The 19,984-nt window shown below is 36.1% G+C and overlaps 4 protein-coding genes across 6 annotated transcripts; all 4 read left to right on the top strand.

The window, feature by feature from the left end:
• The first annotated feature begins 348 nt into the window (after positions 1-348).
• On the top strand, positions 349-6,338 carry LOC107427990 (potassium transporter 4). 2 transcript variants are annotated; one of them, XM_016038413.4, is made up of 9 exons: positions 349-699; positions 1,900-2,140; positions 2,243-2,488; positions 3,094-3,144; positions 3,271-3,531; positions 3,721-3,773; positions 4,106-4,220; positions 4,318-4,572; positions 5,034-6,338. In XM_016038413.4, exons 1-9 carry the CDS (start codon positions 655-657, stop codon positions 6,128-6,130), a joined length of 2,364 nt encoding a protein of 787 aa, XP_015893899.2. In that variant the 5' UTR covers positions 349-654; the 3' UTR covers positions 6,131-6,338. The 2 variants fall into 2 exon arrangements, with proteins under 2 accessions (XP_015893899.2, XP_048336851.2); XM_048480894.2 differs by lacking the exon at positions 349-699 and adding an exon at positions 1,094-1,161.
• A 137-nt stretch (positions 6,339-6,475) lies between these two features.
• LOC125424159 (non-specific lipid transfer protein GPI-anchored 30) lies at positions 6,476-8,089 on the top strand. Its single transcript, XM_048480898.2, has 2 exons — positions 6,476-7,585; positions 7,686-8,089. The coding sequence occupies exons 1-2, from the start codon at positions 7,210-7,212 to the stop codon at positions 7,862-7,864; spliced, it is 555 nt and encodes a 184-aa protein (XP_048336855.2). The 5' UTR covers positions 6,476-7,209; the 3' UTR covers positions 7,865-8,089.
• Positions 8,090-8,799: 710 nt separating this feature from the next.
• On the top strand, positions 8,800-16,585 carry LOC107427996 (ATP-dependent DNA helicase At3g02060, chloroplastic). Of its 2 annotated transcripts, XM_016038423.4 has the most exons (13): positions 8,801-9,545; positions 10,080-10,305; positions 10,630-10,875; positions 11,652-11,786; positions 11,873-11,997; positions 12,498-12,637; positions 13,006-13,076; positions 13,223-13,384; positions 13,702-13,788; positions 13,948-14,121; positions 14,401-14,445; positions 15,021-15,377; positions 15,806-16,585. In XM_016038423.4, exons 1-13 carry the CDS (start codon positions 8,890-8,892, stop codon positions 15,905-15,907), a joined length of 2,526 nt encoding a protein of 841 aa, XP_015893909.2. In that variant the 5' UTR covers positions 8,801-8,889; the 3' UTR covers positions 15,908-16,585. The 2 variants fall into 2 exon arrangements, with proteins under 2 accessions (XP_060676261.1, XP_015893909.2); XM_060820278.1 differs by lacking the exon at positions 14,401-14,445 and having other exon boundaries at positions 8,800-9,545.
• Positions 16,586-16,856: 271 nt separating this feature from the next.
• Positions 16,857-19,833, top strand: LOC107427997 (syntaxin-22). The gene is made up of 7 exons (XM_016038425.4): positions 16,857-17,349; positions 17,502-17,595; positions 17,731-17,879; positions 18,082-18,147; positions 18,474-18,631; positions 18,723-18,823; positions 19,441-19,833. The coding sequence occupies exons 1-7, from the start codon at positions 17,159-17,161 to the stop codon at positions 19,504-19,506; spliced, it is 825 nt and encodes a 274-aa protein (XP_015893911.2). The 5' UTR covers positions 16,857-17,158; the 3' UTR covers positions 19,507-19,833.
• Positions 19,834-19,984: the final 151 nt, after the last annotated feature.

The following is a 19,984-nucleotide window of genomic DNA, read 5'->3' on the forward strand; positions in this document are numbered from 1 at the left end:
ATTACTGCATTTGCACCACCAAAAATCCAATCACCAATTCAAATCCAGTCTTGGAGACCGCAAGAGTAGTACCACACGTGCTACCAAGCCGCGTCACATGGATTATGACATATCAATATCATATTTGGCTTGGCTGTTTTACATAAAAAAAAATTAAAAATAAATACATTTTATGTAATGGACACTGTATGGACTAAATAGTTTGTTTATTATGCTAATTATTGAATTATTTATCAAAAAAATGCTAATTATTGAATTATAAAATATTATTTACAAATTAATATTCAATGCGTGTATAAAAGTGTAATTTATTATTTTTCATTTATGTGATAATGATAAGGAAATGTAAATCCACTCGAGGTTGGTAGAGAAGGCGCGTGTGGAAGGAGTGCAAATGGTAAGCAAGGAGAAGAGGTGGAGCGGAGGTGATGAGATTGAGAGAGGTGTGGAAAGGAAGGTTGGAAATTTACACACAAAATAAAAATACTGATTTCTCTTTCTCTCTCGCTCGCTCGCTCATAAATTCACAATTTTTGGAATAATTTACCCCTTAAAACGCTAAGCCACTTGCAAAGCCTCTCTTAGATTTTGGACTCTCTCTCTTCAACGCCCGCACTGGCATACAGAGTGAGAGTTAAAACCAGCTAGTTGGCTATGGACACCGAGTCTGGATTCTCCACTCCTCCCAGAACCTCCCAGGTTAGGGCTGCTCACCTCCCTCAATTTTAATTACTTTCACTTTCTGATCGTTTCTAAATTTAATTTTCTTCTTGTTTTGTTTTTTTTTTTTTTTTTTTTGGGAGTTTGTGAATCTGGGAATTCCTTGTTGCTTACTCAGTGTGTGATCTCATTGAATATCCGCTTCTAATCTCGATTTAATCCTCCTCTTCACTGCTTACTAATTTTCGAAATCCAACTACTCTGACCTTCCAATTCCATTCTTCACTCTTGCTCCTAAATTAATAATCTGTTTTTCTTCTTCAGTTCAATTCAATTCGGGAAGAAATTCAACTTTTAAGGAAAAATAAAAGATCGATTATTTCTTTTCTTTCTTTTTTTTAATTATTATTTTTAATTCTGTGGTTATTCTCAGAAACAAATGAGATGAATAAGAACGCAAAGCTTCCCTCTCCGCAAAGTTTAATCGGACTGATTGATGTGGTTGGTCGTAGTCGGTCTCATAAGCAAAATCATTACCCATTTAGTTTTTTATTCTTCGATTTCATAATTTTATTTCAACAAGTTCGTGAGAATCTCGCTGTTCCATGCTTGGTCTTAAATTAGTCCGCCTCACTTTTATTAGTTTCGACTCTTTGGTTTGGGTTTTCAGTCTACATGGTAAACATGTATATGTATTTTTATATATTTATTTTTTGTTGGTCAGCTCCCTTTTTTTTTTTTTTTTAATAATTAATGCTCTTAACCGTTTGTTGCTGTAGTACGTTTGCAATATTAATATTATACAACACCCTTTAAACTTATTTAACTTTCAGCGTGCATTCCTCTTGACCTCAGCTCACATATTTATTTGGCCAGGCTTGCTGGTTGATATCACCAATCACTTTCGGTGCTTTATTTTATTTTTAATTTTGTTTGAACGCTTTAATTTTAGACCTTGGTTTCTTAGCTCAAGTAAAACGATTTGTTCTGGGTCTGTAGTTACGACCACATCTTGTTCACTGTAACACCATGCTAAATTCTCTATGGAAACAGATGAATTGCATAGAGCTGGGGTAGTCCTGTGTTCCAGTCAACTCATATATCTTATGTACTTTTAGCATTAAATTTGTCTTAAAATAATCTTAAATTGTATGATGATATTTTTTTCCCCCTGAAAAATCTTATTCATTTAACACCTGATTGCTAAGCTTTAGCATTCTGTTTTTTGTGGCTTTGCAGCTTTCGTGGGTGACTCTTTCCAGGAATCTAATATTAGCATACCAGAGCTTTGGTGTAGTATATGGAGACTTGAGTACTTCACCTCTCTATGTTTATTCCAGCACGTTTACAGGGAAATTACGGAATCATCAGAATGAGGAAGCTATATTTGGTGCATTCTCCTTGATATTCTGGACCCTTACTCTGATACCCTTGCTCAAGTATGTCTTTATCCTATTGAGTGCAGATGACAATGGTGAAGGTGTGGTGAGACATGAAATTCTGATATAAATGATTATGTGAAAACTTGTTGTGTTCTTTTGGTTTAGTCAGTTGGTTCTGACTATATTTAAATTGTTCTCAGGCGGAACGTTTGCTCTCTACTCTCTGCTTTGCCGGCATGGAAAGTTTAGTTTGCTTCCCAATCAGCAAGCTGCTGATGAGGAGCTTTCAGCTTACAAATATGGCCCTTCTTCACAGGTTGTATCCTCTTCCCCCTTAAAGAGATTCTTGGAGAAGCATAAAAAGCTAAGGACTGCCCTGCTTCTTGTTGTATTATTTGGTGCTTGCATGGTCATAGGAGATGGTGTGCTTACTCCAGCAATCTCAGGTAAGGTACTTAATAGGTTTTATCAAAGGTGATATAATCAAAGTTTCTGGATGGTTCATTGTCATGCTCTGCAATTGTTTTCGTGCCCTTTTCTCTTTATACTTGGAAGGGAAGTAAAGTTTTATTAAATTCTGTCACTCCATTTTCTTTTTGGTCATGTAGCCCATATAGATATGAAGAAGATGTTCTGAGCCTTCTGACATATAATTTGCCACATGCCAATCACTTGAGTCTTGAATTGTATGTATTACAATGGATCACTTCTGCAAGATGTCATATATGACTTCCAACATGCTTTGCTCCGAGCACTCTTTACTTTTCTATTTCTAAATAGCTCTTTTATTTATTTTTGTTATGGGAACCAGTGATCAAGTTAATACTTATGATTTATTTTCAATGCTGCATGGACTTTCATTACCATATTTTTTTTTTCTTTAAGTTGTTGATCATTCCTATGTTGCATTACTTATTTGTTGCTCTACCTTCTGGAAAGCATTTGCTAGGAAATACCGCTTTCAATATTTGCTCTGAACCACAAATTTTCATGGGTTAAAGAATTAAGTATTTTCACCGTTCTCTTTCTAATTTTTCTTTTCTACTTGCAGTTCTCTCATCAGTATCAGGCCTACAAGTTACTGAAAAAAAATTGACGGATGGTAAGATCTCTTTGTTTCTATTTTTATATTTCTTTTAATAATGATTATTTAAAGTTATTCAATTACTTATTGGGGCATCATGTCTCTAACCCATTATATTCTACTTATGCTACTTGTTGCCTATAGGTGAGCTGCTCTTGCTTGCTTGTGTCATATTGGTGGGTCTGTTTGCCCTGCAGCATTGTGGCACTCACAGGGTAGCATTTTTGTTTGCACCTATTGTATTAATCTGGTTGATATCAATTTTTTCCATTGGGCTGTACAACACAATACACTGGAACCCAAAAATTGTTTACGCATTTTCACCCCATTATATTATCAAGTTCTTTAGGCAGACTGGTAAAGATGGTTGGATTTCTCTTGGTGGAATTCTTCTTTCTATAACTGGTATGTGGAATCTGGCTTAAATGGAATTTAATTACTCAAGCGTAGTATTCAATTGCTAGAACTTTCTTTATGAATCTGGTTATATTGAATATTTTTGTATCATTAGGATTTGAACTTCCTTAAGATTTTGGACCCTAGCTAGTATGTTGCTAATTTAATAAATTAATAGGCGTATCTGTGTCTTTCCAGGTACTGAAGCTATGTTTGCAGACCTTGGTCACTTCACTGCCTTATCAATAAGGGTAAGCTTATAATCCAGAAGAGTTGTTTTCTAAACCCAGTTGAGAGTTGAGAAACATATGTATATAAGTGTAGATGGAAGGTCATATAACTTACTGTTTCCTGCATCCATGGATGAGGATTGCTGATATATGATCCCTTATTGAAATCTAAATTAGAAAAACAGTTATTTGTTTTGGAGAAAACTTCACATAATTTAGAAAATGACTTTATGATTGATACTAGATATCTGTAGCTTATCTACCCTAAAACATTGCAATTTAGGTCCTAATCATGATTAATTGGTCAGAGCTTTGTATAAGTGATAGTGCGAATGCTTTTCTTGCCCGTACAGCTTGCATTTGCATTTGTCGTTTACCCCTGTCTAGTAGTACAATACATGGGGCAGGCTGCTTTCTTGTCCAAAAACACCGGCACTGTTGCTCAGAGTTTTTATGACTCAATACCTGGTTAGTTCATTCTGACATTATTTAATATTTGCTTCCAGAAATTTGATTTCTAATTTAGTTGGCCTCATCTTTCTTCCTATTCTTGTTTATCCTGTAGGACCTGTATTTTGGCCTGTCTTTGTTGTTGCCACTTTTGCAACCATTGTTGGCAGTCAGGCTGTTATCACTGCTACTTTCTCCATCATCAAGCAATGCCATGCACTTGGTTGCTTTCCTCGTGTCAAAGTTGTCCACACCTCAAAACATATATATGGCCAGATCTACATCCCAGAAATAAATTGGATACTTATGATTCTTACTCTTGCCATAACCGTTGGATTTCGAGACACTACTTTAATTGGAAATGCATATGGTAAGTTTTTATGTCAATAAGGCTCTCTCTCTCTCTCTCTCTCTCTCTCTCTCTCCCTAACACACACACACACCCTCCCCTCCCAAAAAAAAAAAAAAAAACAACATCAATATCCATTCTACATGCCTGTGTTCATGGAACATTGGCAAGACAAAATGAGTTGTCCTCACTTTCAAATGTTTTGAATCAGTAGTTATACCATTTTTATGTCCAACCAGCTAAGAATTTGACAGGGGAAAAGTATTCTTTACTCAAGGACCAGGGATGATTATGTCCTGTCCTGTAAATTGTTGGTATAAAAATTAAATTAGAGTAAAATTTATAGTTGTCCTTGTTACCAGTGCCATTTTTTTGGGCAGACGCAGCAAGAAACATAAAGTTGAAAAGGGTTTTAGTTGATGGTGTAATAGTTATTTAAGTACCCCAATCTGATTGTCAATTTTCACTTTTTTGGTTCCCAGGACTTGCTTGCATGACTGTGATGTTCATTACGACATTCCTTATGGCTCTTGTCATAGTCTTCGTTTGGCAGAAAAGTATGGTACTTGCTGCAGTGTTCCTTCTCTTCTTCTGGTTTATTGAGGGAGTTTACCTATCAGCAGCACTCATAAAAGTGCCTCAGGGAGGATGGGTCCCTCTTGTGCTTTCACTCATTTTTGTGTTTGTAATGTTTGTCTGGCATTATGGAACACGAAAGAAGTATAACTTTGATCTTCACAATAAAGTTTCATTGAAGTGGTTACTTGGCCTGGGCCCCAGCCTTGGTATTGTCCGTGTGCCAGGAATAGGTCTCATATACTCTGAATTGGCAACGGGAGTTCCTCCAATATTCTCTCACTTTGTGACGAATCTCCCTGCGTTCCACAAGGTGTTAGTTTTTGTGTGTGTGAAATCAGTTCCAGTTCCATATGTTTCACCTGAAGAAAGATTCCTCATTGGCCGGATTTGTCCAAGACCATATCGTATGTATAGGTGCATCGTGAGGTATGGATACAAGGACATTCAACGAGATGATGGAGACTTTGAGAACCAACTCATTCAAAGCATAGCGGAGTTCATACAGATGGAAGCGGTAGAACCACAATTCTCAAGCTCTGAAAGTTCGTCGTTAGATGGGAGGATGGCCGTTATAAGCAGCAGAACTGTACAATCAAACTTGAGCTTAGTAGTCTCTGAGTTAGAAGATTTTGGTTTGAGCAATTCCATCCAAAGCATCCAAAGCAGCAAGTCGCTAACACTCCAGAGTTTAAGATCTGTCTTCGATGAGGAGAACCCGCAAATCAGGAGGCGTCAAGTAAGGTTTCAGTTGCCTTCAAACCCTGCTATGGATCCTGCTGTTAGGGAGGAACTGATGGATTTGATCCAGGCCAAGGAAGCAGGGATTGCATATATAATGGGGCACTCATATGTGAAGGCAAGGAGATCAGCATCGTTTCTGAAAAAGCTTGTTATTGATATCGGGTATTCTTTTCTGCGGAAGAACTGCAGGGGCCCTTCTGTGGCACTTAACATTCCTCATATCAGTCTCATTGAAGTTGGGATGATATACTACGTCTAGTCATTTTGAAGGAATTTTGTATCTTGTAGATGGCAGGGTTATGGGTAAGAAGGGAGAGTTGGCAGTGGGAACTCAAGGGAGAAGTTTATGTTAATTCGACAGGAAGATGATATTAAGTTGCATATGCTTCATTAAAAAGCTGCAATTTGCTTCACATACTCTTCCTTCAATGTGTATAGAAGATATCATGAATTTCATTTCTCTTAAAGTGTTTTTTTTTTTTTTTGGGTAATTAATTTCATTTCTCAAGTTGGTTATACTTGAGCCTCTAAGCGTTCATGGTATTTGAATGTAAATTTGAGAAGGCACTGACGTGATGCTAGGTGGATTTGGGATTGTGAGCAAATCAAAGATTCATATAATAGTGGACATCAAAATAGGTCCTGGCGGAGTCTAAAACTCATTAAACACTGGTTAATGCCTTTGAATTACTGAGCCATGCACCTCGATTAGTCCATGCTTGTTACGGCTAACATAGGATGTCATAAGTTGTTTTTAAACTGTCAATAAAAACTTTTTTAACCGATAGAGATGATGTTGATTTGTCAAATCAAGAAATCTTCTTTTAATTTTATTTTCTAAAAAACAATGGGCACATGAAAAAGGACATTCGTCTTAATGTCCATGTGAAATTGAATTATCCATTATTCATAAAGCGATGGATGCTAAGTTCTGTAGATCAAGCCCAAAGTCTAATAGTGGGTGTTTATTTCTTAGGAAACAAATAAGTGCGACCTCATGTAAGAAAATGAATGCGCCAATCAGGGCCATTGTAAAGCATGCAAAGTTGGGACAGCTGACAAACATGTATTTTGTTTTATATTTTGGTATGGGTATTCGTTGAGCAGCTGCACCTAATGTTACCGGCTTATGTAAAGTGGCGGCCTCTTTTTTATAGACCATGTTGTAAGCCGAAGTCCCTTCCCTATGGTTAGGCCTTAATATGAAAGAGTCAACCGGTCAGCTGTGAGTTGGCTCAACAACTTTATTTCTAACTCCATCCTACTCATCATATATAAACTTCTTTCCCAGCTGAACTCCTACATAATTTTGGGCTTTGGAGTTTTAATTTGGTGAAGATGGAGAATATATTGAAGATGAAGCAGAGTATGGCAATGTTGATATATGGGGCTGGAATTATAGTTCTAGCGTTGGGCATGTTGAGCACCATTGTGGGGGCTGACAACAACAACAACAACAACAACAATAACAACAACAATTCGTGCATGAACGAGCTTGCCCCTTGTTTGAACTATCTGAATGGAAACAGAGAGCCTCCAGAGAGTTGCTGTGATCCTCTGAAATCCATAATAAAAAATAACCCAAAATGTTTGTGCAGTATGATAACCAACCAGGGAAGCAGACAGGCCGAGCAGGCGGGCATCAACATCACTGAGGCTCAGACGTTACCTGGGAGATGTGGCCAACATGTCAACCCCCTCTCCTGTCTCAAAGGTACGTATGTAATCTCTTTCTCTGTAGTTTCCATTTGTTTATGTGCATTAATATATAGATAGAATAAGACAATAAGTCTTAATTTGTTGTTGTGTTTCAGCTGCTTCTCCTTCTCCAAGCAGTGGTTCTAATAATAAGAACTCCAATACCAATAGTCGTCCAAATAATAATAATGAAAATAGTGGAAGCAGCAGCACCGTCTCTCACCATGTGTTGGGTTGTTGGATGAATATAGCAGCCGCTGTTGTATCACTTTGTGTTTTCAGATATTATTTCTAGATTTACATCCTTCATTTTACTACACTAATTCTATTAATATATGTAACTCTATCCGTTTGATTCTATCCTAGTTCTGGTGGAGGAGATTCAATTCATATTTTATATACATACATATATATATATATATATTTATATTTATATTCAGATTCACAGATTCACTTTCTCATTTTTCTTTCGTCAAACACCAAATGTGTAAGTGTCATGTGTAACTTCCCCCATACACATTAATTAAAGATATATTTAGAAATTTCTTCAATTTTTATTTATTTATTTTTTCTGTGTGGTTGCCTCTATAGGTATGTTGCAAATAAATTAATAAAAAGGAGATTGGTGAACGGTCACTAATATTTTATTACTCATGGGACAAAGTATTTAATTTTACAAATAATATAGACGTACTAATTTAAAAAATTGAAAATTAAAAATTAAGAGGGAATGTAGATATAGTTGATGCTGTAAAAAAGTATAGGTAATTGAAACTTTTTTTCATAAAAAGAGAAAAAAAAAAACATATTACTAGTAATGTTATTTATCGCTAGGGGAAATTCACAATCAATTTTTACAAGTCAATAAAATTCATTTAAGCATGTGTGTGTGTGTGTGGTTTTTTTTTTTTTTTTTTTTTCCCTTTGATATCATTATGGAGAATTCAAATTGAGAACTATTGTTTGAAAAAACACCTATAATATTAAAACAAGATCAAAAGCAATTAAAATAATGTGAAATTGGTTAAAACTTAAAAATTCAGCAAACTCAATTAATTAGTGATTGTAAATTGTAATATTAGGATGGAAAATAATGAAAGTGGAGACGCTTATTACTGTAAAAATAAGACCAAAACAACGTGTGCAAACCGTGAAATATCTGAAAAAGCCAAGAAGTGGCGCTGTGTCTTCCACATGGTATAAATATAATATAATTATAAATATCTTCGTCTTGTTATTTTTGAGGACAAAAACAAAACCCCTCTAAAACCCTCCATTTTCGTTATCCTCTAAAACCATTCTTCTGAATGTTCTTCTTAAATGGCAATGGCTTCCCTCCTCCTCCCAATAACAGCTGACATTTTCAAACCTCCTCCTCCTACACCTCCTCATGTGTTCTCCACATTATTCACCACCTCTCGTCCCACTCCCACTCCCACTCCCACCCTCTGGAGCCTCTTCTCCCTCGGCCGTTGTCGCCGGCGCTGTAAATTCAGAAGCTTTGCCTCTCTCAGCAATGCCGTCCACACTCAAAAGCTCCCCTTCTCCAGACCCACCAAATTGTCCCCCGGAAGGCCCGCCTTGGATCCGGACCCGGATCCAATTTCAGCTCTGAACGAGAGAATTCGGCGCGACCACGGCAAGCGGGATGCTTCAAGAAGCGTGATGGACTCGGAAGAGGCGGACAAGTATATTCAGCTGGTGAAGGAGCAGCAGCAGAGGGGCCTCCAGAAGCTCAAAGGCGGAAAAGAAAAGGCTAGCGGTGAGAGATTCAGTTACAAGGTGGATCCCTACAGTCTTCGTTCCGGGGATTATGTGGTGCATAAGAAGGTTGGGATTGGCCGATTTGTGGGCATTAAATTCGATGTTCCTAAGGGTTCTTCCCTGCCTACAGAGTACGTCTTCATTGAGTATGCGGATGGGATGGCAAAGCTTCCTCTCAAACAGGCCTCTCGTTTGCTCTATCGTTATAATCTGTACGTTCTTTTCTTTTTCCTTCGCTTTCTCTTTTTCATTTCATTTCGTTCCATTTCTATTCTATTCCATTTAAATTTAGTCCGTTGCTCATATCTTCTCTTTTCTTCTATTTTTATTTTTATTTTTTTATTATGTATTTTGAATGTCTCCTTCACAAGGGGTTCATCTTGTTATTTCCACCACAATATACCAACTTTTCATTTTTGGTTAAATTTCGCTCTATAGAATTTTTGAGCATGCTAATTAGTTTAGAGTTTACTTAGTCTTTCATTTCATTGGCAGGGAGATTCAGAAATAGTCTGAAACATTAAAAACTTCGTTAAATTAAAAGATGGTTGGGGATAACACATGGGTATAAGTAAAATATTCTATTACTGGTTTTTTTTTTTTTTAAAAAAAAATTGAACATGTTGTAAATATCGCTTTCATAATTCTAAATACATAAATTATTACTTCTTTTTCTCCCAAGGTTCTGCTTGTATTCCTCTGCACCTGTGGGTCAACTCTTCTGTAATGTTCTGTTAGCTTTTCAGCCCAAATGAAACAAAAAGGCCTCGGACGTTGAGCAAATTGAATGACACTACTGTGTGGGAGAGAAGGAAGACAAAAGGAAAGCTTGCAATTCAGAAAATGGTTGTTGATTTGATGGAGCTTTACTTGCATAGGCTAAAACAAAGACGCCTTCCTTACCCAAAAACTCCCTCCATGGCTGAGTTTGCTGCTCAGTTTCCTTATGAGCCCACACCAGATCAGAAACAGGTACATCACATTCCTTTTCAAGTTTCTATTAAGCATTTATTATTCATCCTGGTAGGCTTCTATTTGACATGTTTTCTTGTTATCAGTATTTGGAGGTGACGTGGAATCAATGTTTCTCTTATTTATTTATTTTTTTTCTAGTGTGCCTTCATTAGATTTATATTCCATTATCTATGTTTACTGAAATACAACGTCTCTTTTTCACAAGTCTTTGCTGTTTACTAAAGATTTATGGTGAGTTTATTGTTCTAAAATGGTAAGCAAACTTTTTTAACATTTTTGAATGGATGGATACTTTCTCTTACATGTTGCATCCTACTTCAGGCTTTCCTTGATGTTGAAAAGGATTTGACGGAGAGAGAAACCCCAATGGACCGTTTAATTTGTGGAGATGTGGGTTTTGGAAAAACTGAAGTTGCTCTCCGTGCCATCTTTTGTGTAGTCTCAGCGGGGAAGCAAGCTATGGTTTTAGCACCAACAATTGTTTTGGCAAAGCAACATTTTGATGTTATTTCAGAGAGATTTTCTATGTATGCAAATATCAGAGTTGGACTTCTCAGCCGGTTTCAGGTATGAGAACGCTTAAAAACTTCTCCAGTCTTCTCTCAGTTCTCTGCTAATTAGTTTAGGAGTTGGTTGATCACTACTACATAACACAGAGAAAACAAGAAAAAAGTTGTGAAAAACAATCCAAGTTTAATTTATTTTTGGGAAAAATGATTCAAGTTCAATTTCTTTGCAAGACAGATGTGGGCTGGCCAATGGTTGCTTTTTAACTTCGGTATACGGTGTCCATTTCAACTTCACTGTGAATAAAATGTCTCTCTGGTAGTATCTCAATAAGAAATTCTCTGCAATATGTTAATATAACATGGATTGATAATGATCAAAGCCTTAAAATTACCTAAATTCACTAAAGCTTCAACAATATAGCTTACTCACGCAAACTTTGGTTTTTTTATTACTTACAACAGTCAGGGTTTGCAGCACAGTCAGAAACATTAAGGAGTTTGATTGTTTAAACTAAAAGCATATGTATTTTACTGAAACTCACCCCTAATTATTTGGTAGTGAAATGTATGCAAGCCTTTGTTCTAGTTAAAGTTTTTGATAGCAAAAATTTGCAGTAGACATCTTATCATCTGCAATTTGCACCTTGATTAGTAATTAAGACAAATCAAGTAGGTTTAACTTTGAAATTGTAATGATTAGTTTATTTGAAGGCCAAAACTTTCATTCCAGGCTGCAGGTTGCAATTAATTGCCATCCTACTGTTTTATTTTGAGAAGAAATGCTGGAAAATTGACTTCCTAATTTGTTACTGATCAGAATGTTACAATGTGCAGACCAAAAGTGAGAAAGAGGAGCATCTGGAGATGATTAAAAAGGGTCATCTGGACATTATTGTTGGGACTCACTCGCTTCTTGGAAATCGAGTTGTATATAATAACTTAGGCCTTCTTGTGGTTGATGAAGAACAGGTTTGTGTTGAATGTGCAATTAATCATCTCCTACTTGACCTACAGAATCTAGTATTTCTTCTTCAGCTTTTCTTTCTACCATGCAGAGATTTGGTGTCAAACAGAAGGAGAAAATTGCTTCGTTCAAAACTTCAGTTGATGTTCTTACTCTCTCTGCAACTCCTATACCAAGGACCCTTTATTTAGCTTTGACTGGATTTCGTGATGCTAGGTAATTAACTTTACATAGAATGACATGAATTAAAATACTATTTCTGGATTCAGATGCCCATTTCATTCTGTTCATATATGGTTTGAGGACAATGATAGTCAATGCATTATCAATCAATTAAAATCCACAGAAATGGGAGTGGTTGGAAAGAGAAGCTTCTCTTTTCACTTAACTCTATACAGATGAAGGTTCTTTTTTCACTTAACTTCTTTTTTCACACACACACACACACACATGCAGAGCAATATTTTGCTGCATTCATTTGAAAACAAGTATAATAATCCATGTTAAGTTTTAAATAATGATGTGAAAAGAGAGGTAAAAAAATGCTTTTGAGGCATAATAGACATTTTATGTGTCCAATATAAATGTGAGATGGGTGCGCCACGTATTTATCTTTGTATGCACTTAAGCTGTCTTACAACTCTGGTTTAGATTAACCACTTGCTGGTCCCATAATTTGATTTTGTTGTAGTTTTGTGTCCTCCCTCTCTTTTCAGTTTGATTTCAACTCCACCTCCAGAAAGAGTCCCCATAAAGACCCATCTTGCAGCTTACAGTAAAGAAAAGGTAATATCGGCAATTAAAAATGAGCTGGACCGGGGTGGCCAAGTGTTTTACGTTTTGCCCCGTATTAAAGGTAACCCCTCATTTAATGATTTTTATACATGTTTTTATTACTCAAGAAAAGTCAAACCCAGCCCTCCTATATACATGTCATTCCCTTGATTGTTGTTTTATAAGCTGTTAGATTCTTGTTGAATTATTATGAATGATTAGAGTTATGTGTTTTTTTTTTTTTTTTTTTTTTTTTTTTGATTCCTTGGGAATGTCTATTGTGATATGTTTTGATTTAGATATCTTAAATTCTAAAGAAAAAAAAGCAATGCCCTTACGATAACAGCCAAGGAAAGGGAGGTCACGGGTGGTTTAGCCCCATAGCATGCTTCATGGTCTCCTATGTTTTACTTTCTTGATTTGCCTCTGACTTCCAGTCATATGTTTCAGGACTTGAAGAAGTGATGGAATTTCTTGAACAGGCATTTCCTAATGTTGAAATAGCTATTGCACATGGAAAGGTACTTTCTTCCTTAGCTTACCAATTGATTTCTCTCTAGTGAGCTGCTGTGAAATTAAAATTAGGCCCAATGATTGAAGCTTTGATGTTATTGTCTTTGACATAATGTGCAAATTATGTACGATAATTTATATTTTATTTTCACAGCAATATTCAAAGCAGCTTGAAGAAACCATGGAGCAATTTGCACAAGGAGAAATCAAAATCCTTATTTGCACTAATATAGTAGAAAGTGGGCTTGACATTCAAAATGCAAACACCATAATAATTCAGGATGTCCAACAGTTTGGCCTAGCACAATTGTATCAGGTGATTATTTTTGTGATTTCCTTGTCTTACAGGTTATTAATCATATGCAACATATGATGACAATATCTAAAGCAGATACCTGGGGTGGATGTTTGTACTAATTGCCTCATGCATATAATTGGGGCTTTTTTGCTACTTCTATTCTTCCATTTAATTTATAATGTGTGTATAGAAAGAAGATACCAGCTGTATTTCCTAATAAATGAATTGGTTTAACTAGATTGCTTTCACTTATGTAACAAAAGAGTGGAACAACTTTTCTCAACACCTTTTGATAACTACTAATACTGTTTAAATTTCGTTTCAAATGGTAATAGTTGCGTGGACGAGTGGGACGGGCAGATAAGGAAGCTCATGCATACTTATTTTATCCGGATAAGACACTGCTATCTGATCAAGCGCTGGTATGGTCAGATGTACTCTATTTTGTCATGTCTGTTTCAAATGCTAGTTTTCTTTCCTTCCCTTCCTGCTTCCCTCTTGTTGCCTTTCTAGATGCAAATCAGTAACTTTGAAGAGTGCAAAGTGAAATACTAATATTCACTTTCATGGTCATGCTTTAGGAGAGACTAGCGGCTCTTGAGGAATGCCGTGAACTTGGACAAGGCTTTCAACTTGCAGAGAGAGATATGGGCATAAGAGGCTTTGGTACCATTTTTGGTGAGCAACAGACGGGGGATGTTGGAAATATTGGAATTGATCTGTTTTTCGAAATGCTTTTTGAAAGCCTGTCCAAGGTATGTTCTGGTTCTTGATCCATTCCTTTTGTCTTTGATTTTTGTGAGAGAAGCGTCAGGGTTTCTAGTCCATAAATCATCTAGATGTCTGTAATTGCAATTTTAACCATCTTTGTAATGATAAAAAGCATAAGTAATCTATTTCGCATTTATATGTGTCATACACACACCCCTATATATCTTTCCTTTTTATTTTATTTATTTTATTGGACTGATTTGAGAGGTTATATTTTTTGTGATACTGATTCTGGACTTTCTGGCCTCATTTCTGGTCACCAGGTTGATGAACACCGTGTAGTTTCTGTTCCTTATTTTTCAGTACAGGTAGTTTTCTCCTCAGAGTAAATTGACCATTAGAAAGGCAGTCTTAATGCCTATTTCATAGCTTTTCTGCTGCCGAATGCCTGTATTCACAACCATAAGTCAAATTTTGGCTACATTTCAACTCATATTTAAAATTTCATCAAAAAACCTCGTCTGGGCTTCTTTTAAATGGAAATATGTCCATACCATAAGGTTCTTGCTCACAGGTTGGAAACAAGTTAATGGTCAATATTTTCCAAATTAATCTGCACTTTCCTATTCTGTGAATAAAATTTTCCTAGAAAATCAACTGGATTTGTTTCTGTCAATTTTGCCCTAGATGCTAAATATAAAAAGTATGATGCCATCCTAGGTTTAAAAATATCCTTCTGTAAACTAGCAATTTATTGTGGTTATTTGTTGTTCTTTAAACTGAACAAAATATATGGTATATATATATATATCTTTTGGTAAGTCTTATCTGATAGAAACATCACTACTGGTCCAGACTCCAGAGTGATGCCTATATATATATATATATATGTGAATACGACTGTTGTCATCTGATTTATGCGTGTGTTATATATACTGGTCAGGTTGAGACAAATATAAATCCTCATCTGCCTTCTGAGTACATAAATTACCTGGACAACCCCATGGAATTAATTAATGAAGCAGAGAAAGCTGCAGAGAAAGACATCTGGAGTTTGATGCAATTTACTGAAAGTCTGCGTTGTCAATATGGAAAAGAACCATACTCCATGGAGATTTTGTTGAAGAAGCTTTATGTGAGGAGAATGGCAGCAGACCTAGGAATAACCCGAATATATGCTTCAGGAAAGGTGGTTGTCATGGAAACAAATATGAGCACAAAGGTTTTCAAGCTAATTACTGATTCAATGGCTTCTGATGTTCACAGAAATTCTTTGGTCTTTGATGGAAATCAAATTAAGGTAATTACATATATATATATATATTTGTTTGTTTTGTTCGGCCTCTTACTCTTGCTTAGTCCCCAAGACAAAAAGTAGTTAATTAGTTTCATCCGGTCTTAAAAGAATTTTTGAGAAAAGAAAAGGTTTTTGCAATGTGGAGTTTCCTAGTAGTCCTTGTGTAATTGGTGGCACCCTGATCGCATCTTTTTCATGCTCTAAATAATGGATGGACATTTTAGTTTCTTAAAAGAACACAGAAACACAAATGGAGCCACTAATTCGACGCAGGCGGGCAACTAGATTGTGTAGCTGTGTTTTTTGTTTGCATGATCGAGATGTTGTATGTGGCTAAAGTTGACTAAGCCAAATTTCGTTTTGTCTTGGCATTATTATAGATCTGTACAGCAATATGTTTCACCTTGTTTGATTTCTGTTCCTCTTTGCAGGCAAAGCTTCTTTTAGAGCTTCCTAGAGAACAACTCCTAAATTGGATCTTCCAATGCTTGGCTGAGCTTTATGCATCTCTACCAGCCCTTATAAAATACTAGTTCCTGCAAGAGACAAAATGAAAGTCCATTTTTCCACATACTACATACATGAGCCTTTTTTTTTTTTTTTTTTTGTCTCTCCCAATATACCTACCTATATAGATGAAGATTGCATGCATGGTCTGGGCAGTAAAATGAATGTGGAGAATCTCTCTACCGGGTTTTATTATGGTTCGAGGCTTTGATTGGCGATACCAAGAAACAAACGATTTCTTTACATGAATGACATGTAAATGATTGGAGACAATAACAAAATGGGGTTAGAAATCGATTACCTTTTGGTATGGCGGATCTGAGAAAGAAAAACATGAGAGCAAATATCTTGGAGGAGGTGAGCGACTCTGTTGCAGTTCAAACTGTGACATAGAATGATAGTAGTGAACTGTAACAAGGTTGCTTTCCTTGTTTGCCGGGGGGAAATGGGAGAATCAAAGACAGAGACATTTGAACAAGTAGTCTTTTGAGAGTGGAAAGACAAGAGGAACTAGCAAGGAAGGAAGGAGCGTCCTGTCTCAAAGAGGGTCCCCAAATTGTGACATGTGGTGGTGCTTAAAGAAATGAACGTGTATGTGTTTTTTGGGAAATGTTGGCAAATTGTATTGTTTGATAATTGTTATCCCAATTTATGTACAGACAATTGAAGCTGAAGGAAGCATCCATTGAGAGATTGATTATAAAGCGGATGTACATGTAATATATATATAAATTATTAGTTTAGAAACCAGTATGTGTCGTTGTTTAATTGGTGGAAGATGTTATCGACTGGTTGGTGGTTTGGTTGTGGAGATTGGAGTGGTGTTAAGTTTTGACTTGGGAATTATAAACTTTGTGCTCATTTTATTGTATTTACAAAGGGCGCAAGAAGAGAAGAAGAAATCTCTCTCTCTCTCTCTCTCTCTCTCTCTCTTTTTCTTAATGTGGAAGAATATCTAATATTAAAAAATATATATATATATATATATATCTTTCAACTTTTCAAAGGGCCATTGGATTAACAGTAACAATCCCATCAACATCCGTAGAACATTTCCATTCCCATTGCTCGTTCATTCGTAACTCCATGTGGCTGGGTTTGCTTCACTATTAAAAAGAGTGACATCCTCACTCACACTCACATGAGTTGCAGGTGCATGAGCAGGTGCTGGAGGATTAATATATCTATATATATATATATATATATATTATTGAAGAAATAAAATTTTGGTGAGCCTATCTATTACAAGTTTCCAAGAAAAAAAGAAAAAAAGGGTTATGAGCTTTCAAGATCTTGAGCGAAATGCTGGGCAGAGAAAGCCGTCGTCGTCGTCTTCTTCCTCCTCCAGCTCGCCGGCGCAGGCGGTGGCTGCTGGCATATTCCAGATCAACACGGCCGTTGTCAGTTTCCGTCGCCTCGTGGATGCCATCGGAACTGTCAAAGACACTCCCGACCACCGCCAGAAGCTGTCCGTTCCCTTCCTTTAACCGTATTAATATTAATTATATTTGATTATTTATTTGTGGTTTTTTTTTATTGTCTAATTAGTGCGTGTATTAGTGGTAAAATAGTGGTAAAAGTGCGATTTCTTGTACTTGATATTTGAATTTTGATATGCAGACACAACGCCAGGCAACGCATCCTTGAATTAGTGAAAGAAACTTCTGCCAACCTCAAATCTTTGAGCCAATTGGATCGCGATTCCCACGTCAATGTATTGAGTAATGTTTGATTTGGTTGTATTGTTTAAATTAGTGATTTTGAAAGAATAATGATAACACTTATAACATGGTAAATAAAATAAAATAAAATAATTTTGTTGTTCATGATCTGCAATTCCATTGTCCAGCAAAATAAGAAGATAGAAGATGCGAAGCTTGCCAAAGATTTCCAAACAACCTTGCATGAATTCCAGAAACTCCAACAGCTTGCCTCCCAACGCGAGTCTTCTTATATTCCATCCTCATCCTCCTCCTCTGCTGCTGCTACATCTACAGCGTAACCCCTTTTCAGTTTCATTATTAATTTCATTTAATTCAATTACTGAACACTCACTCCTCTTTTTACTATAAATATAAGTAGCAGGCTTTTATTGGTATTTTGTAATTCAAATCATCCACTACCTTCTTCTTCTTCTTCTTCTTTTTCTTCTTATCATTTCAATATATTTATTTATTTATTTATTTATTTTTTCTCATAGGCAACATCTGGAATCAGCTGTGGATCAGGATCAGGAACGCCAGCCTTTTCTTATGCAGCAAAAGAGGTTTGTCTAAATTCACCCTCGACTTCTCATTTTTCTTCTTCACTTTCCAATTTTTAGTATGTGCATGGAATGGATTCCTATATCAATTCTCAAAGGTTGCATTTTTCATTTATTATTTTTTTTTTCAAAACCTAGTATGCTACTTTTTCTTACTACATTCGGGGTTTGAGAATCAAAGTGTAAATTTATAAAATCTATGGCCACCTGGGAGTTCCTTACTTCTATCTATGCTAGTTTCGTGCCTATCTAAAAATATGCCATTTTACATGTAGAAAGCTTGAAAAATGCCTTTGTTCACAATCTACTTTGTTAAATAACAAATGCAGGCAGGGAGTAGTTCTGCTTGATAATGAAATTGCCTTCAATGAAACCATAATTGAGGAAAGGGAACAGGGTATTAAAGAGATACAAGAGCAAATTGGACAAGCAAATGACATTTTCAAGGACCTTGCTGTTCTCATTCATGAGCAGGGGGTTGTTATTGGTATTTACTATTTTCCCTTTTTCCGGATCATTTTTCTTGCCATCTGCCAACTTTCATTGATCAATCTGGTTATTTTGTTTTATTACAACAGATGACATTCAGTCAAACATAGACTCCTCCTCTGCTGCAACTACTGAAGCTAGAGTTCAGCTAGCTAAAGCTTCCAAAAGTGTGAAATCCAAATGCTCATGGGTTAGTACTCTTAACACGTTTCACCTGCTACTGAGCTCAGGCATCAAATAACCAACCCCGAGTTGGGTTCTGAGTGGAACACCTTAGGCAGAGCTGGCTTTCTGAATACAAGTTGTTTAGTGCCTTTTGCTTTCTCAGCTAGGGACTCTTTTCTTTTTTATTTTTTATTTATTTATTTATTTTTTAATAACTATATATATATATATATATATATATATATTATTTTTGGAAGCTGGGTAATCAATTATCAATCTTCTACTGCATTCAGAGTCATTCGGTCAAAGGCACGAGAATAATCCAAACCCTTGCCTATGCTAGCCTTACTGCATGTGCATATAAGTTAAAATATGAAAATACAATTTATGTTGTAAAAGGAAGGCCGCCTGTTAGGAGGAAGTATATGGGATTTACATTAGATAATTGCACACTTAATTTCACGTTAATGAACGATCTCTTTAGTCCAAGCTATTATAATAGTTCATTTCAAGTGGTTTGAATTGTTATCTTCTTCTTTATGAGAAGCCCCTTTTCCTCCCCCCCCCCCCTCTTATTTTTTATGTTTTATTTTTAATTTAAAATCTTATGTTGACAATCTTGTTATGTTTTATGTGTTGCAGTGTTGGTGGGTGGTGGCAATCGTTGCAGTGGTGCTGATTATTTTTCTAATTGTACTTATCCTATAATGTGCAGCTACAATGCCGTAAGTCTTGGTGTGCATGTGCAGATGTGTTGTTGATGTCACTTCCTCGGACGTATATGTAGTGTTTTGGGGATTGGTTTTTTTGTGTATGTGTCAGGCTTTATGTTCATTGGATATTGGATTTAGTATAGGATATTGTTCTTAGCAGCTTTCCAAATGTCTTGTTTTTGCATTGGAAGATGTAGCTTCCTTGTGGTTTTGCTTTGTATTAATAGTTGCTTCAATTTGGGGCAAGACATTACTAAAAAAGGCTATGATTGGCTGTATGTATACTTGTGTTAATGTAATTTTAATGGTTTGTAATTCTTTCTGGGGCTGTGCCTTTTGTAGTTTCCATGTATTTATGGGTATCTTATCTATGATTAGCTTGAATTTAATCTAACTAAATTTAACCTTTGGCTAGATAAAATTAACAGACTTAAAGAAGCATAATTTTGGTTACACATTTGAATAAAATTAGT

Source organism: Ziziphus jujuba, chromosome 9 (genome assembly GCF_031755915.1).
Source record: "Ziziphus jujuba cultivar Dongzao chromosome 9, ASM3175591v1".
In the NCBI taxonomy this organism is placed as follows: domain Eukaryota; kingdom Viridiplantae; phylum Streptophyta; class Magnoliopsida; order Rosales; family Rhamnaceae; genus Ziziphus; species Ziziphus jujuba.

What these genes read in the sequence shown, in the direction of transcription:
- LOC107427990 (XM_048480894.2), top strand. Translation starts at nt 1,105, where the DNA reads ATGAATAAGAACGCAAAGCTTCCCTCTCCGCAAAGTTTAATCGGACTG. An exon ending in TGCAGATGACAATGGTGAAG is followed by an intron (nt 2,141 to 2,242) that starts GTGTGGTGAGAC and finishes AATTGTTCTCAG; the next exon opens with GCGGAACGTTTGCTCTCTAC. An exon ending in AATTCTTCTTTCTATAACTG is followed by an intron (nt 3,532 to 3,720) that starts GTATGTGGAATC and finishes GTGTCTTTCCAG; the next exon opens with GTACTGAAGCTATGTTTGCA.
- LOC125424159 (XM_048480898.2), top strand. Translation starts at nt 7,210, where the DNA reads ATGGAGAATATATTGAAGATGAAGCAGAGTATGGCAATGTTGATATAT. An exon ending in CCCCCTCTCCTGTCTCAAAG is followed by an intron (nt 7,586 to 7,685) that starts GTACGTATGTAA and finishes GTTGTGTTTCAG; the next exon opens with CTGCTTCTCCTTCTCCAAGC.
- LOC107427996 (XM_016038423.4), top strand. Translation starts at nt 8,890, where the DNA reads ATGGCAATGGCTTCCCTCCTCCTCCCAATAACAGCTGACATTTTCAAA. An exon ending in GACTTCTCAGCCGGTTTCAG is followed by an intron (nt 10,876 to 11,651) that starts GTATGAGAACGC and finishes TACAATGTGCAG; the next exon opens with ACCAAAAGTGAGAAAGAGGA. An exon ending in GCCTAGCACAATTGTATCAG is followed by an intron (nt 13,385 to 13,701) that starts GTGATTATTTTT and finishes AAATGGTAATAG; the next exon opens with TTGCGTGGACGAGTGGGACG.
- LOC107427997 (XM_016038425.4), top strand. Translation starts at nt 17,159, where the DNA reads ATGAGCTTTCAAGATCTTGAGCGAAATGCTGGGCAGAGAAAGCCGTCG. An exon ending in TTTCTTATGCAGCAAAAGAG is followed by an intron (nt 18,148 to 18,473) that starts GTTTGTCTAAAT and finishes TAACAAATGCAG; the next exon opens with GCAGGGAGTAGTTCTGCTTG. An exon ending in TGAAATCCAAATGCTCATGG is followed by an intron (nt 18,824 to 19,440) that starts GTTAGTACTCTT and finishes TATGTGTTGCAG; the next exon opens with TGTTGGTGGGTGGTGGCAAT.